This window comes from Setaria viridis, chromosome 3 (assembly GCF_005286985.2).
Source record: "Setaria viridis chromosome 3, Setaria_viridis_v4.0, whole genome shotgun sequence".
Lineage (NCBI taxonomy): Eukaryota > Viridiplantae > Streptophyta > Magnoliopsida > Poales > Poaceae > Setaria > Setaria viridis.
In genome coordinates, this window is record NC_048265.2 from 10,697,176 (window position 1) to 10,712,822 (window position 15,647).

A 15,647-nucleotide genomic window follows, 5' to 3' on the forward strand; every position below is an offset into this window, starting at 1 on the left:
TACAAAAAAAACCTGATGTCAAACTCCACATGTTGAACAGTGACATGGAAAAGAAATAGATTGATGAGGAAAATATAGATCTTACGAAATTCCTCACGGGCGATGAAGAAATTCTGCCCATGTAGATCTTACGAAAGTCCTCCACACGATGAAGAAATTCTACACGCGTCCTTGCTTAATCTTGGCCTGGATCCTGAAAGAAGTATATGGCCGGATTCAGTGGAAGAAACGACATGAGCGCAATTAATCAGGAAGTTGGATCTGGAAAAAAAATCACAAAGAAAGCTTGTCAAGAGAATAAGAATAGAGTACCGATAGATTTATGCAATATATTTGTGGTGAATCTTCAAGGTGAAGGCAAGGTAGGTTCGATGCAGGTATCTCAGGTGTACTGTTTGGCCTGGTGGAGCATGAAGAGGTATGAGAATGAAGGATGGATTTGGGACTAGATCAGAGCGACCCGTATTTAAATCGTTGAGCCACCTAACTTTGCGTGAATGAGAAGTAAGAAGGATATCGTGGGACGAGTTTTTGTACCACCGCCCCACTGACATGTGGGTTCTTGCACATATATGGGCCCATCTACCAACGACAAATGTTATAAGAAAAATAAACAAGGGATGTACTACTTGAATTCCACCTACTTAACTATAATCGACAAAATAGCTGTTGAGGCACGAAGCGTGTGAAATTGAGAAAACGTGGGTGGCAGGCGACATGGGGTTGGGTCGACGGGTTGGCGGGGAGTGGGGGAGGTGGAGGGCATGAACAAAAGATTCACGAGTGAAAATAGTACAACTTGTTTTATGTCCATCTTAGGGATTTGCATCCAGTAAAAATTGTATCCTCGCACTAGAATACTAACTTTTGCTCTTTTTTTTTTGCTTGGTACAGTATACAGTTGTGCTTTCAACTATAATCGAGTTATGGAGACATCGCATGGGATGTTCTTGTATAGGCATTTTTTAAAACTGTGCTTTTATGTATAAGTCACATTTTTAAACTAGATCAAACAAAGGAAGCAAACAAATGGACACATACAAATACACCTCAAAAGTGAAATCAAACTTGTGTGGTCAGGTAAATAAACTCATCTAATGGAAATGCAAGCAAGATACCAAGAAATTAGTCTAATGTGGATATAAAAATTATCTACATGAAATACTTAAACTGATCTCTATTACCTAAATTTTTAGGATGCTATAGGATCTAAGTAAAGCCGGTCCAATTTCAGTGGTGCAAGAACGAGCCATTAAAGTGACCCAGCCTCAAATGTATGGGGAGGATAAGGATTTTAGGTAGCCTAAAGGTTTGAGAGCACGATTGTAGTCCTTTGACTCAAAGTCATCGTGGCTTGGTCATTTACATGCGGGCCTGCAAGCACCAGAGCCCACTCGTCAGTTACCGAGTTACCATGTGCTATTAAATCATATGGTTTACTTGCTTTGATAGCGAGGGCTTGCAATCGTGCAACAATCACACTTCTTGTTGATATTGTGTTTTTTTTATAAATTTTGTGTGTGCACAATATTAACTCTAGTTTCATCTGAATGGGTGTTTCATTAACATTGTTCGCAACTCACCCTAAGATTTCTTCTTTCATCGATACAGTGAGCATGCACGTTATAATCTCACAACATATCATTATATATGTTATTTCTTATTTTAAGCGAAATTATATATGTTATTTTATAAGGTACACGAGGAACTTTGGATTTGTTAAGTTCATGCATTAGCAATGGATAGGTTTGGTATTGTGTGAAAAAAGGGTTGGTATGGAATGGAATTATATACATCCTTACATTTGTTGGCACATAGTTTCTCTTGGTGTTCATGATTTGTTTGAAGATCAAATGGTTAGAAGCATTATGAATTGGAGACATTTGCTACTTGAAAGGGTCCCAAAATGCCCAACCCCTCAAGTGAGTGGGCACCTCGCTCTTTCAGCGCTTCCAGCGGAGGCCGATGTAGAAACCCTTCGTTTTTAGGGCAATGTAGAAACTTGCTTTAGGGACCTAGGCACCTCACCTGGCCATATGATCTTTTTCATAAGAGAGATTAAGAAGTGTCTCCATCCCAAATTATAAGTTATTTTGGCTTTTTAAAATTCATAGATTTTACTATGCACCTTGACAGGGCCGAGCCCCAGGCAAGTGTGCCCGGTGCGTTTGCACAGGGCCCCCAAATTTCTGGGGCCTACCAAACTGGCCGGGCAGACCTATAGGGCTATAGGCTATAGTTATGGCGGCTCACCAGAGTCCATCCATGATCCGTCCGTCGGCCGTCGAGACTCGTCTAGATGCGGCGCGAGACTCGGGAATCGGCATCGGCAGGATCGAGGCGACAGAGGCGTCACTAACCGGCAACCGCGACCCATGTTAGGAACTCAGGAGTCAGGACTAGGGCTCCACCGCAACACCGCTCCAGGCGATCAGCGGATCAGGCGTCAGGTGCAGCATGACTCCTGCAGTTCGGCCAATTGCTTTTTAGGACCCTGTTTACTTCCTCCAAAATTCCAACTTTGGCACTATGCAAAAAGAAGATTCCCATCACATCAAACTTGCGGTATATGCATGGAGTTTTGTTGTACTTTGCGAGACGAATCTTTTGAGCCTAATTAGTCAATATTTGATAATAATTCACAAATACAAACGAAACGCTACAGTATGCTACAATGATTTTAGTTGTCCAAAATTGGGCAACTAAACAAGGCCTAGTTTTCACCGCGTCCCTTCAGTCTTGCTTTTTGCCTGTCGGTTGCGCATCAGGTATATTAATCTGGTCCAATTAATTTTCAATATTTTAATCAATATTGATGGGTGATGGCTAATATAATATTGATCCATCTAGGTGTTCTGTTATCTTTGTTTTGGTTCTGGATTATCTAGTGTTTTAAGAGTCGAATAGGTACGATTTTTGATATATCTTATTGTGATATATCATATATCTTATTTATAGTCTTATTTTTTAGGGAGGTAGGCTTCATTTTTAGAGTTTGGCACAGGACCTCGATTTTTGCCGGCTCGACCCTGCACCTTGATATATATTATGTATAATAAAATGTAGGATCCTACAAAATCCAAAATGAGGCGGCAGGAGTATACCTTATGAGAACTAAGATACTTTGACAAATGCCAAGGAAGATCAATAAACAAGATAATTTGACGGGGAACGACCTGGCCCTATGATCTTACAACTGCTAACTGCTACTTCATTTTTATAGCTAATTTACATAGTACATTTTGCTAGGCCTCCTCAATCCATGTTTCGGGATTCTGGCCCTGCCATATACTAGTCTTCTTCTGTTACTTCCGGTTTCTTGTGTTGCGGGAGCGTTGCAGTGACCGGCGATCAGAGGTCAAAGAAGAAAAGCCCGGCCGAAATCCTGGACGCCCCGGTTCTCTACTTCCCTCAGTCGCCGCTGGTAAAGTAGTTGTTTCCGGAGCGAAGTATAACTGAAGCACTAAAGTATAACTTAGCAGAATTCGGTTACATCCAAAAAAAATGGAGGAACTGATATTATGAGGGATTTTATCTGCTGCATTTTTTACCCTGTGACTGCATTAGGAGCAAATGAACTACTGTCTGGTTATCACACTAGATATGAAAGCCAGTCGATATGCTTAGTTGAGAAGCATAGAGTTATTTCCTGCTTTTCTGGTGGCAGTTGAGACCATTCAAGTTAGCAGAATAGGAGAGTAGCATGGCTGATGTCTTGTGCATCCGACGAAAATGCTACGTGAATGTAGGTAGTGTTGTTATCTACAACGACGTAGCAAGGCTTCAAAGCAGCAGGAGCAGGACTCTCATGGCTGCTTTTGCAGTTTTCTCCTTGATAGTTTATGATTTGCCAAAACCAAAGCCAGTCCATATCATGTACATACTGACTCACGTCTACTGCATATCCTAGCAGTCGGTGGAATTACTACTTTTCAAGTACTAGTAACCGAGTGTAACTGAAGCACTCAGGAACCGTGGTCTTGCCCCTACTTTGAAGTGCAATTATGTTTTTACACAAACACCCCATTTAATTACATCAAAAAGTTACATAAACAATAAGAGAAACCTACCCCGCGTCTGTTCCAAGTCTTATTCGGTTTGATGTAGATTATCATAGCTTAATAGGGATTGATAGGGAATTGAACTATATGTTCTACCACTTCGATGCCAATCTCTACTGACTCTTTATGCAGAACCGAACTGCAATTTCATCCCTAATGAGACCAGTGTGAGCCTTACCTTAGGGGGGAAGGTAGATGAGTGTGAGTCATGTCTATAGCCTCAAGCTTTTTGTTCTTTTCTTTACGAAAAGGCATCAGACGGTGTCCGCTACGTAAACGGTGCCCCGTTACTACATAGCCTTAAGATGTCCATTACTATGTAGCCTGCAGGTGAGAAGTGGTGAATTTTTTTTCCACCTTATTTTCTGTGGGTAGTTGAGATTTTTAATCAGCAGAGACGAAAGCACTTGTCCTGCAGAGCAGATGACAAATAGGCCAGGTCACCTGTAACCACCAGAAGCCATGGTTCAGTGATGTGGTGGTGATTCAAGGCATAGTCATATCTCCGTTGGCTGCTTTCGCATGCCTCTTTTTGCACTAGCAACTATATGTCACATACGCAACGAACAACAATCTATCACCTACACACGACATCTAGTTGCTGCCAGCGGGGCCCACAAAATAGCATTGTCTCCTTCCTTCCTCCTCGCGCAGTGTTGCTTCTCGCCGACACCGCTGCTCCTTGCTGGTGTTTTGGAGCTTCGGGGTTGGGGTTGCTGGTAGTCCCCAGCTGTAGTGGGAGGTCCTCGGGCGGCGGCGGACCGACGGGACACCGCTGACCGGCAATCGCCGGTGGTGGAGGACAACCAATGGGGGGCGGTGGTGTGACAACGAGCTTCACGGCGGAGCTAGGTTAGGGCGGCGGTGGGTAGTGGTCGCAGATCCGGTGGCGGGAGACGCCGTTGACGGTGGAGGAGGACGGTGCAAGGGCACAGAGGTGACCGAGAGAACAGCGACGAGCGGCGGGAGCCACCAGAGCTGGAGAAGGAAGGTGAGGCGGGGCGAGCGTGTGGACTAAGGAAGAAGGAGGAGGAGCTTGAACGGAGGAAGAAGAAAGAAAAACGTGAACGGAGGTAGAAGAAGCAGTCATGGGCCGCGCTTCAGGCGATGGAAATTTCTCCATCGCCTGAAGCGATGGCTAGTCGCGCCCTCTCCTTGCTGACTTAGGAATCGCTGAAAAGTGAAAACCAAAACTTGTTCATCTCCAAAAGAAAACTAATAATGATCAAGAGAACACACAACCAGTTCACAAGTTCACACTATGTTCCAGCAGCACGCTTAAGAGCCACGTACGCCTAATTGCCTGTAGAACGTTTTCATATCCTTGCCTAATCAGACGACTCAAAATAAGTTAACAGATCGATTCGGCGAGGATGCATTCTGATACCGACATCTACGTCGCATGGTTACTGGTCTCGCCATTTCCGCACGAGGATCAGAATCGGAGTTGGCCAAGCTCACGACTCGAAACAAAAACGGCGGCGCGGCTGCCCGGCCGGTCGTCCACCGTGTGGCATGGCTAAAACTGGTCACGCCCGGCGTTCGCTTTCCATGCGGTGGATACGGCCGGCATCGTCGTGTGTTACCGCGCGCGGCCCGGCCGGCTACGCGTCGCGGTCGACGGGGATCGAAGCAGCTGACGCCACCGGGCTCCCCGGTGACACGTGCGGCGACAGCGACGGGAGTAGCTAGCGGTGCGGCACACTGGCCGGTAGGCGGTAGCGCGAGTTAGGCCGGCCGGGTGCCGGCTCGATCGGGCTCTCGGTCCGCCGTCGCGTCGTGCCTGCGGAGGAGAAAAGGCGTAGTAGGGTGGCGTCTCCGTCTCCGTCCGCGTCGTGCCGTTTGGCTGCTTGCTGGCACAAGAGAAGACAAATTCATGGCCTGCGCTTCAAGCAGCGGGCGTCGAGTACCGCGTGCCGAGCGGGGCCACCCGGCAGCGAGGGCTGCGGCCGCTGGCGCCTGTGGTGGAAACGTGGAAAGCCGCTGGAGGAGAGACTCGAGCAGTAGTGAGCCTGTGCGGCGCGCGGGCTAGGCCGCGAGTTGATCCCGCGAATGAGATGGGCTGAAGCGATGGGCTTTGTGGGCTCGTGCAGCTGTGGGTTAATTACTTTACCGAGATATTGGGCTCCGCTAAGTGAGTGGGCTAGTCTGTTTCGGATCGACAGTCTTAGAGCAACTCCAGACTCTCCTAAGTCAAAATTTGGCGTGGTCCAGCAGAGTTGCTATCTGGCTCTCCATCCTATCCGACTTGCCAAACTTCCCTCACACTTAGCAAACTTGGCAAGTCAATTTGCCTTGCCAAAGTGTAGGTCCCACGTGCAGTAATTGTTAGAATGGAGAGTGCAAAATGGAGAGGCTGTTGTAGTGCAAAATAGAGAGGGTGTTGGAATGGATGGAGATTGCAGATTTCTAGAGAGGAAACTAGCTATTGGGATTTGGAGAGTGGTAAATAGATAGTCTGTTGGAATGAGCAACTTAATATAGAGAGGAATCTTTTTGCCAACTTGGATAGAGAGTCAAATAGAAAGTTAAAAATGGGTAGTTTGTTGAAGATGAGCCTGATTGGTTGGGTTGCAATTCTTGCAAGTCAAAATCAGGGCATGCCAAAATTAGGTCATGCCAAAGCTAGGGCAAGAAATTTTGGTATCCATTTGGTCCGGTGCTAATGCATGGCATCCAATACTTTTCGCCCAATTTCAAGAAGTTTCTACTGACTTGCCTTAAGTTTGGCTATAAATATTGGCATGCTAATTCTTGATCATGAACCAATTGATAGTCAAAATTTCTTGGCATGACATGATTTTGGTTCGGTAAGAATTGGAACTCAACCAATCAAGCCCTAAGCACCTGGCATGTGGGTCCGTTTCGGAGTAAGCAGATTGGTGAAGCTATGGCCACGCCATTCTCGTTCAAATTACCCTACACCACTATGACATGTTCTTTTTTAAAAAAATAATCATATACCGCTATACAAACTATCAAGCATGCAGTGATGCAGAACTATCAGCAGTGCAATTGCACTTGCTTGAACCCACACTTACAATTGCAGTTCTGAAGAATACACCAACGAAAACAGGGCCACAGCAACACAACATCAGACCCTCGAAAAAAAACCCAAAATGAAAAACAGGGCTGTCATCACAGCGCCACCAACACCCACGTCAAACAGCCTTTAGTACGTCGGGGTCGAGGTGCTGTTCTTGGACCACCTCGTCCAGAGCATGAACTCCAGCGCGATGACGGCGACGAGGATGACGGCCAGGTTGAAGCCGTACCCGATCTTCCACGAGTTGTCGGCGCCGCCGACGTGGATCCCGAGCACGATGTTGACGGACGCGAAGAAGAGCGCCAGCCGCCCCGACCAGTGGTGGTACCAGTTCCAGTACTTGCGGTACTTGGAGTCCACGTTCGGCCGCAGGAAGAAGGCCAGGATCTGCAACAGCGATCACAATCAGAGATGCAGTTTATGTTTATCTCATGTGCAAACAGGTTCAGTTCTGACGCCTGAAGAGGACGCCAAGGAAGGCATTGTTCATTTGCTGGAACACAGGACGGATCGGACCTGCAGGATACCGAGGAAGAGGACGAAGATGCCGAGGCCCCTGTGCGCGGGGATGTCGGCCTGGATCTTGTTGTAGAGCGCCACGCCGGCCACGACGCCGGCGAGGCCGATGATGAACCCGACGAACTGGAGGCCGACGTGGAGGTAGAACCAGAGCGGGTCCATCCGCCGGAAGTAGCGCGCGATGATGGCGCCGATGGGCATCAGGACGCCCCACGCGAACACGTTGAGCGCGCCATGGGCACGCCTCAGGCCGTAGGGGAACGATCCGTCAACAGAAGCTCTCCCTGCAGATGGATCGCGCAAATCGATGAGCTGCTGTAGCCTGTAAAGATTTATCGATCGCGAGAGAAATTTCGATTGTTTTTTCGACTCGTGAAGTTAGCGCAGATGATGTCGATTTGGCAACTGAAAAGTGTCAGATGACGACTGAAGCTTGAAGAAACAGAAACCTTTTCTTTTTCCCAACCGACAGTTCAAGTGGACTTGTCGGCTGGTTTTTCAGGTGCAAGTATTTCTTATTGCACACTTGGTTTCTATTAAAGTGGAATATGATTCACCGATACAATTTTCTATCTTCAACGAACTTCACTAAAATATATAGTACTAGTGTCGCGAGATACCTGAAGACAAATACTGTATGCTGACCGAAAGCTTCTACTCAATTCAAGATAAAAGCTTGCATTTGATCACACATGGAGATGGGCAAAAATCATACCCGTGGTGAAATCGAAGGTGAAGGAGGTCTTGCCCTGATGCCTGGTGAGCTTGTTCTTCACCGGGATGCTGTTACCGAAGGCCATAATGATGTGCTGGTGGGTGAGGCGGTAGGAGAACCTGAGCTGGAAGGCGATGTAGATCTTGGCCTGCTGCACGACGACGGTGTGGTCGTGGTCGTTGGAGACGAGGAAGCCCCGGTCGACGACGACCTTGGAGCTGGCCTTGCCGCGGAGCGCGAACTGCCGGATGTGCGGGAGGCCCTTCTTGCCGACCCACCCCACCATGGCGCTGGAGCCGATCATGAGGCCGTCCCGCGAGAACCCCATGCCCACCCACCCCGTGCTGTACATCGTGGACAGGACGACCCGCAGGACGTTGTTCTTGTCCTGGTGATACTGCAAGGGATCCCAGGAGTTGCATTGGTCGAACGTCAGAAAATGCATGCTGTAATTTGCTACTAGTTAGGCACTCAGTTCATCATAACCTGAATATTCTGCATTTCTACTATAGTCTTGAACTCTGAAGTTTCTGTTGCGTTATGTTCTTTTTCTTTCTTTACAGATCATGAATGCATTATTGCTGCTGCTGCTAAAAGATGGATGATGGCATGACAGTTGGTCCCTTTTCTCTGAACTGTACTGTACGCTTCTTGGCTTTTGCAGCTACTGGTAGCACCAAAACCAACTCTAATCCTACGAATTCTGCATGAAACATTGCGGATTGCTATAATTGTATCGCGAACTCGAAATCCCTTATCAGTTATCACCTACTACTGCCAAGTTCACTACGCAACAGCATGAGCAGAGTTTCTGAATTTCACTGTAACGATCAAGCTAGGCAGCAAGATCCACCTTATCCCTTGACAGATCTCAGCCCAAAACCAATTCAAAACAACTATTGAGACTGAACAGCATCATCCACCATGTAGATGGCCAAATGTTCCAAGTTACACTACAGAGGCTCAATCACCACCTGAGCACGAGAGCAAATGCTTACGCAGAAACGGCAAAGAAACAGCAGCTAGGTGCACGGCGACGCGGCGGCCGGCGCGCGTACGTACCCGGAGCACGAAGTTGTTCCAGACCGGCTGGCATGCCAGGCCCGAGTAGTTGGCGACGAGCACGGGCGGCAGCTCGTCGTTGCAGCTCTCCATCTGCGCCGTCGCCACCGTCGCCAGCGCCACGACGACCAGCGCCGCCGCCGCAGCAGCAGCAGCACGCGCCGCGCTCCCCATCCTCGCCGACAATGGCTGTGCAGGCACTAGCAGCAGCGCAGGAGCAACTGGTGCACGGCTCGGCCGCAGGTTGCTTGCGAGTTTAGGGAGGGAGCTACAAGGAGTTGGGAGGTTGCAGTCAGTTGGTGGTGCGAAATTTTTTTATCCTTGCCTTTATTTTTCGATGCGTTTGGGGTAGGATTGGGTGGAGTCGGATATTGAGACGAGAGAGTGGGTAGTGTGTCACTGGCTCACTGCAGCTGGGAGCCCAGCCGGGAGCCGGCTTATGATTGGTGTCAGGGAAGCAGTGGTTGGTGCCGCGCTGGTTTGGGTGTCCCTCTCGGCGTGTGTGTCTCAGAGAGAGGGTGATGCCGGCTCCAGATCCGGAAGTGAAAGCCGCATGGGGTGGTGGTGGAGTGCAAAAGCGGCAAAAAAAGAAGAAGAAGAAGAGAAGAGACGGTGTACCCACCCGTGTACTACTGGTGTCTTGTGCTTGTGCCTTTTGTTTTTGAAAAATATCTTGTGCCTTTTTTGTGGGACTGAACTGAGGAGAGTGAGAAGTGACGAGTGTGCAGTGATGTTCCAGTGATTTTGATTGCTTCAGCTGGAACGCAGCAGAGCCTCTGTGCTTGCAGGATACATAAGGATGTTCTGGGCAGCTTTCTTGAAGGGGACAGGAAACTGATGATGTAACTGACCGGCTAACTGACATCCTTGCCGAAGCAGGATTCTGAATCCCACCTCGTTGTTAATCGACTTAAATCAGCACACGGTAATACTCGTATTCATTAATCAGTAGCCACTGCCTCAGCTATGGCCTCTCGGGGCAAATAATTCAGGCAGTGGTGTTGGTGAAGAAGGGAGAGTGCTCGATTGCAGAGTACCTGTTTTGGGGCCCGGGCATCGTATATTCATCCCTCTCTAGTACGCTTCTGTAACCTGTACCCATAGCTCCAATCCATTGTCGCCAGGTGCTCTGGCGCTGGCGCGGCACAATCAAAGGCGCTTTGCTTCATACCATCCGGCCGCGCTACCGCCGAGCAGCGCTGTCTCCATCACCAGTTCTGTATACGTGTGTTCAAACTCTGATCTATGACGGTGTTCTTGTTACAAGAACGAACAAGACTGCTAAACTTGACAATAGCAAGCCAGGAGGTGAACGCTGCTACGGCCTTGCTTGATTTCCTTCTCTCTCTTCATAGTACCGTATATAGGTGCTGTAAAACTGAATTTGTTCGCCCAGTTCTGTCATCAGTGTTACACTGTGTTATGTTTCTTCAGCCCATTAGCCCGTGACAAGGTAGGTAATTGATAGCACCTGCAACTTTCAGATACATAGACAGGAAAACTTTCCAAATCTCTGTTTGTATTTACACAGCATATGTCATGTATAAAAACTTATGGCATTGTACATGACTATACTACAGTACATCTAATTATTCTAACTTGCAACACCCAAGAGCATCTGGGTTCCGAAGCATTTGAAATAAATCTCTAAACAACAAACACCAAAGGAAAAACATTTGAAACCAAACAGATTGGTAGAAATATAGAATGCATCAATTATCGTCTCTCCTTTCCTAGGTGGAAAGAAATCAACACAGCCCTCTCCTTTCCAAGGTCGATCTACAAGTCCAGAATCATCTCTGACATCATTTTGGTGATCTGATCGAAATAGAAAAAGAAAGTAGCAACAGTGAGTAACCTTTCCATCACACATGCTCTAAAACCACATAAACCTAAGATGCACATCGGATTAGCATATATGCACCATCTCTACTGACGGTGTAGTGAAATTAGTTCATAGCTGGATAGTAAGACCATATTTATTGTCACAATGAAATGGAAAAGCATAAATATAGTGAATGTACCTCATTTTTATTCATCCCAATGATGGTTCTAAGCTCATCAATCTGAAAAGGGGAAAACAGCAGCTTCAGTGATATTCTCAATAAATCATTCCCTATTATTTAAGTTTAACCTTTTTAAGCATTTAATATGGAATGCTTACATTTTTCAATGGCTCTGGTGACTCCTCTCGGAGCTCAAGTATATAATTTGCTCTTTTCTCTCCAATACCCTGCACATCAGCAGCAGGTTAGCAAGAGACAATTAATCTTTTCTTCTTTTTGTGCCGCGGGGAGGGCGGGGGGTGCGGGCATAATCTTTAAGATTCTGAGCTAACCTTAAGGCTTTTTAACTGCTCCCTGCAATTGACATGGAAATGCGCATTAGAAAAACATAAATAAAGCCAAGCTAATGATAAATGACAAGGACAATACTTACTTATTAGCGCTGTTTAGAATTGTCAAGCACTCTTGAGCCAGGGATTTCTGCTTTTGCAAAAGAAAGAAAGTATTTATCATGAAAGCTAATGATAATAAAATAGTGAGTGTGTACAGTGAGTTAAAAAACAGGTAACCTTAATCCCTGTGCTGCGACCCTTGAGTGACTCTTGAAGATTTTCAGCATGCCCAAATTTCAATTGAACTGCAGGAGTTCTTGGTTCAGCTACATCTGTGCTAAAGGGTTGGGCACAAAGCATATCTGTTTTTGGTTTTGTTATATTCACTGGCCTAGTGCTAAGAAGCTTCAATGAGTTTGATATCTCTTTTAGTCGATCGCTCAGCTTTGGAGAGGATTGGATAGCACAGACTGGAGTCTTCTCAGCAATTTCATCTGGAAGTGAAAGCAATTGAGAGTGAACTCATACTATCATTTCATAATTAACTTTCAGAAAAAAAGAGTTAAGAAATGTGATATACCAGCTATATCAGATGAGCATGTCATGCCCAAGTCAGCATATGAATTCTCTGCATGCAAATCTGAAGAGGAATGGCCCTGAACAAGGGGACAAAAAGGATCCTGAACAAGAGGACAAAAAGGCTACAGGTTTATGATATTCAGATTGGGATTAAAGGCACCAAAAGATCAGCTATTTGCATATTTCTTAAAGGATACCTTTTCTTGAATGTCAACTAATGCTAGTTCTTTCACACTGCAAGGCACTACTTCTTGCCTTTCAGATGACACAACATCTACAACCTTTTCTGTTTCATCACATGGCTGCATGTTGTACCAACATATGGTGATCATAGATTCTAAGATTATTGTATGATTGTGATACCACTGGAAGGAAGCTAAAGTACCTCAACCGGCGATGAGCCTTGAATTGCCATGCCAAGTGATGACTGAACCTCCTATCAAATAAAGCAGAAATATTCTGCTTTAGTACAAATATGCTCACTGATGATCAATGAAAAATGTACATATGGATAGCTAAAGTATACAAACCTCAGCTTTCGCCACCATAGTTGGCACAGCACCTATCTTATCCTCCTATACAGTTCATAAATTGCAATATGGGTAGTTAGTAACACAAGAATGCCAGGGCACAAAAAAGAAACCAGTTAAGATATATGTACCTTTGATGAATCAGTGGTTGTACTGAACAACCTCCTGCACAACAAAAAAGTTCAATTTTAGTGGAAGGTTTGCAGAATGGGGTTGGGATATTCAGGAGTTAATGAACAGTATGGTACCTGCCACTCTGAATGGACTTAGCTCCTATTTGCTTCATATTAATTGAAGTAGAGACAGAGCTTACATGTTTTTTGGCCGAATGCATGGTTGCTTCAGACCTACATAAAACCAAAACCAGCATTAGCTTCACATTTAACAAAAATATGAATATAAAAAATGTAGTACTACCCAAATAAGATTATGACCTCTTATTGGCAGTGGGGGTTCGAGTTGCCTTTACTGCACTGTTAATGAATTGGGTTCGGCCATTCTTCGGTACAGAATTTTGCTGGATAGAGGGCAGCAATGACCTTGACAAATTCTTAGCCCTTACTGAAAGGCTTGCATTTGATTTTGAACAACTTCTGGTACCCAAGGATAGGTTGTAGAATTGTTCATTGACCACTTGGCTTGAGCGAGAAGCCAAAGTAAGAGTAGAGACTGCATCTTGGCAGGAAACTTCATCCTACACCAAGAAGGCAAAGCATGCACTTAGATTGCAGGTAACAGCTGCTACGTATCAATTCTAAAGGTAACATAGTTAAGGGTATAAGAAACAGGCATAGCTAACTTTGGACTGATGGGAATGCATGAAACAAACGAAACAAAGAACCATGATAACAAAACTTTAACATACATACTTTCTCTTTTGAGTTAGACCAGAGGTACTACCGTAATAGGACATATACTCAATTTATTTTAGGATCATGCTGTTTAACAATGACACAATGTTATACTCCTATATCATTGAGCCACCTTCCATTTTGAAAACAATTTTCTCGTAGCAAACAGAAAGAAGCTTGCAACCACTAAATTCGTACAAAATGCATATGTCAAGTATCCTTACCAAACAACAGATCAACACAGCGCCACTTGTCTTGCACAAAGAATCTTGCAAAATACGAGTTACTTTATATGGTCTGTAGGGTATGAAGCTCTGGTTGTTGTTCAGAGCTTGCACGACATTCATGATAGCATATAATGACTTGTTAGAATTTGATGGAGCAACCCCTCCACCATAGTTCTTCTGCTTGATATCAACATATTCTAATGAAAACAGGGAACAGAGACTAAGTAAGTTATCCATTCAAGATAGTATATGAAATTGCCGTGCATGTATGAGAAGAACAAACCTGCCAAGTCAAGGAAATTTATCTTAGATACAGCACATTCTCCGCCTGCCTTGTAAACTTTAGAAATGTAAATAACAAAGCCTTGGTGTCCTCTGGCCTGTAACTGGTTTGAAGTTTTTGTGGTTTGTTTGAGCATGTAACTTCCACCACAACAAAGATCTGAAAACTCCTCAAATGACTTGATATCAACCTGAATTAAGAAATTAATTTTAGTTAATACTTTGCAAGAGAAACATAAAGAATCTAGGTGGTTGAGGAAGTAACAGTACAGAAATATGAGGTAATGAGAGGGAAACTGCAAGCAACTAGATACCCTGGACAGGCCCTTGAGGTGAGTCCTTCCAGTGGCATCCTCCAGCACGTGGACCTCGCTGTCCTTCGGCTTCAAGATATCAAAGACATGGTTATCCTGAAGCACCTGATAAGAGGAAATGCTGACGGCTGCCCCCATGGGTTTGGCTCTGCGGAGGATTTCCTTCATGGCCATGTTGAGCAAGCCATCATGATCCTGGGACCCCTGCATTCACATTCCAACCTTGAGCAAACTAGATTGAAGAAAGCAACGCAATGAAAAATATGCAATTTATTTATGTAACGAAGGGTGGACATCTGATAAAAAAAATACTAGAAGAATACCATGATGAGGTGGGTTTTGGCGGTGGCACCACAAGTGATTACGCATGCGTTGCTCTGCCCATCGCCGCAGAAGATGTCATCCAGGAGGTGTTTGACCTCGTTGTCGAAGATGAGGGTGTAGGAATCATCCTTCGTATAGCAGTAATCGAGCTTGTACTCGCAATCCTTGCGCAGGGTCAGAGCCCTGCAAGTCCAAACCATGTCCAATTGATGAGATCGACGGAACAGAAATGATTGGCAAGGGGCAAGTAAGGTATGGTAAGAGAGCAAGCAAGCGTACCCGGCGGCAGCAGGAGTGGCCTCCTTGTTGATGGGGATGAACGAGACGGAGGCGGAGGCGGGAGACGAATCGGCCGCATCGGAGACGCGGGCGGCGACCTGGAAGGAGCCTCTGGAGCCTCCGCCGGGGCAGATCCTGGCGACGACTCTGACGGGGGCGGCCCGAATCCTGGGAGGGTGAGAGGAGGAATTGGGGATAGCGACGGTGGCGCCTGCTGCTTCTTCCATCGTCGCCTGCCTCGTTCGTGAGCACCAGCAGCAGCTCTTCCCCTTCGCCCTTGTCGGCCTTGGTCGGGGGGTCGGGGAGGATGATGACGGCGAGGCGGAGCCGCCGAGAGGAGGAGGGGAGAGTTTTGCGTTGGGTTTGGGTAGCCGTTACTGCGATGAGGATTGAGGAGCGTTTGCCCTGCCCTGCCTCGCTGCCTGCCTTTTGAAATGCGCCGCTTATCGAACGGGGGAGCGGGCCAGCGGCGAGCGCGGATCGCATCGCGTTCGCACAGGGAGTGCTGGGGCCAACTTAA

At 46.3% G+C, this 15,647-nt stretch overlaps 2 protein-coding genes across 6 annotated transcripts; both read right to left on the reverse strand.

Moving 5' to 3' along the window:
* Window positions 1-6,940: 6,940 nt before the first annotated feature.
* LOC117848653 (cytochrome b561 and DOMON domain-containing protein At3g61750) lies at window positions 6,941-9,794 on the reverse strand. Its single transcript, XM_034730140.2, has 4 exons — window positions 9,404-9,794; window positions 8,342-8,738; window positions 7,624-7,910; window positions 6,941-7,494 (listed from the first exon to the last, which is right to left on the reverse strand). The coding sequence occupies exons 1-4, from the start codon at window positions 9,575-9,577 to the stop codon at window positions 7,234-7,236; spliced, it is 1,119 nt and encodes a 372-aa protein (XP_034586031.1). The 5' UTR covers window positions 9,578-9,794; the 3' UTR covers window positions 6,941-7,233.
* Window positions 9,795-10,864: 1,070 nt separating this feature from the next.
* Window positions 10,865-15,613, reverse strand: LOC117848651 (kinesin-like protein KIN-10B). 5 transcript variants are annotated; one of them, XM_034730137.2, is made up of 18 exons: window positions 15,128-15,613; window positions 14,848-15,031; window positions 14,525-14,728; window positions 14,212-14,401; window positions 13,926-14,125; window positions 13,285-13,544; window positions 13,099-13,197; window positions 12,982-13,015; window positions 12,851-12,895; window positions 12,706-12,756; window positions 12,518-12,622; window positions 12,322-12,397; window positions 11,979-12,235; window positions 11,843-11,889; window positions 11,742-11,763; window positions 11,568-11,636; window positions 11,428-11,469; window positions 10,865-11,221 (listed from the first exon to the last, which is right to left on the reverse strand). In XM_034730137.2, exons 1-18 carry the CDS (start codon window positions 15,352-15,354, stop codon window positions 11,183-11,185), a joined length of 2,151 nt encoding a protein of 716 aa, XP_034586028.1. In that variant the 5' UTR covers window positions 15,355-15,613; the 3' UTR covers window positions 10,865-11,182. The 5 variants fall into 5 exon arrangements, with proteins under 5 accessions (XP_034586028.1, XP_034586026.1, XP_034586027.1 ...); XM_034730135.2 differs by having other exon boundaries at window positions 12,322-12,442; XM_034730136.2 differs by having other exon boundaries at window positions 12,322-12,421; window positions 15,128-15,612.
* Between the last annotated feature and the right edge of the window lie 34 nt (window positions 15,614-15,647).

Coding starts and splice junctions, on each gene's coding strand:
- LOC117848653 (XM_034730140.2), bottom strand. CDS start 9,577: ATGGGGAGCGCGGCGCGTGCTGCTGCTGCTGCGGCGGCGGCGCTGGTC. Junction 8,739..9,403: donor GGAACAACTTCGTGCTCCGG/GTACGTACGCGC, acceptor GATCCCTTGCAG/TATCACCAGGACAAGAACAA. Junction 7,495..7,623: donor TCTTCCTCGGTATCCTGCAG/GTCCGATCCGTC, acceptor TCGCTGTTGCAG/ATCCTGGCCTTCTTCCTGCG.
- LOC117848651 (XM_034730135.2), bottom strand. CDS start 15,354: ATGGAAGAAGCAGCAGGCGCCACCGTCGCTATCCCCAATTCCTCCTCT. Junction 14,729..14,847: donor CCAAAACCCACCTCATCATG/GTATTCTTCTAG, acceptor ATGTGAATGCAG/GGGTCCCAGGATCATGATGG. Junction 14,402..14,524: donor ACCTCAAGGGCCTGTCCAGG/GTATCTAGTTGC, acceptor TTCTTAATTCAG/GTTGATATCAAGTCATTTGA.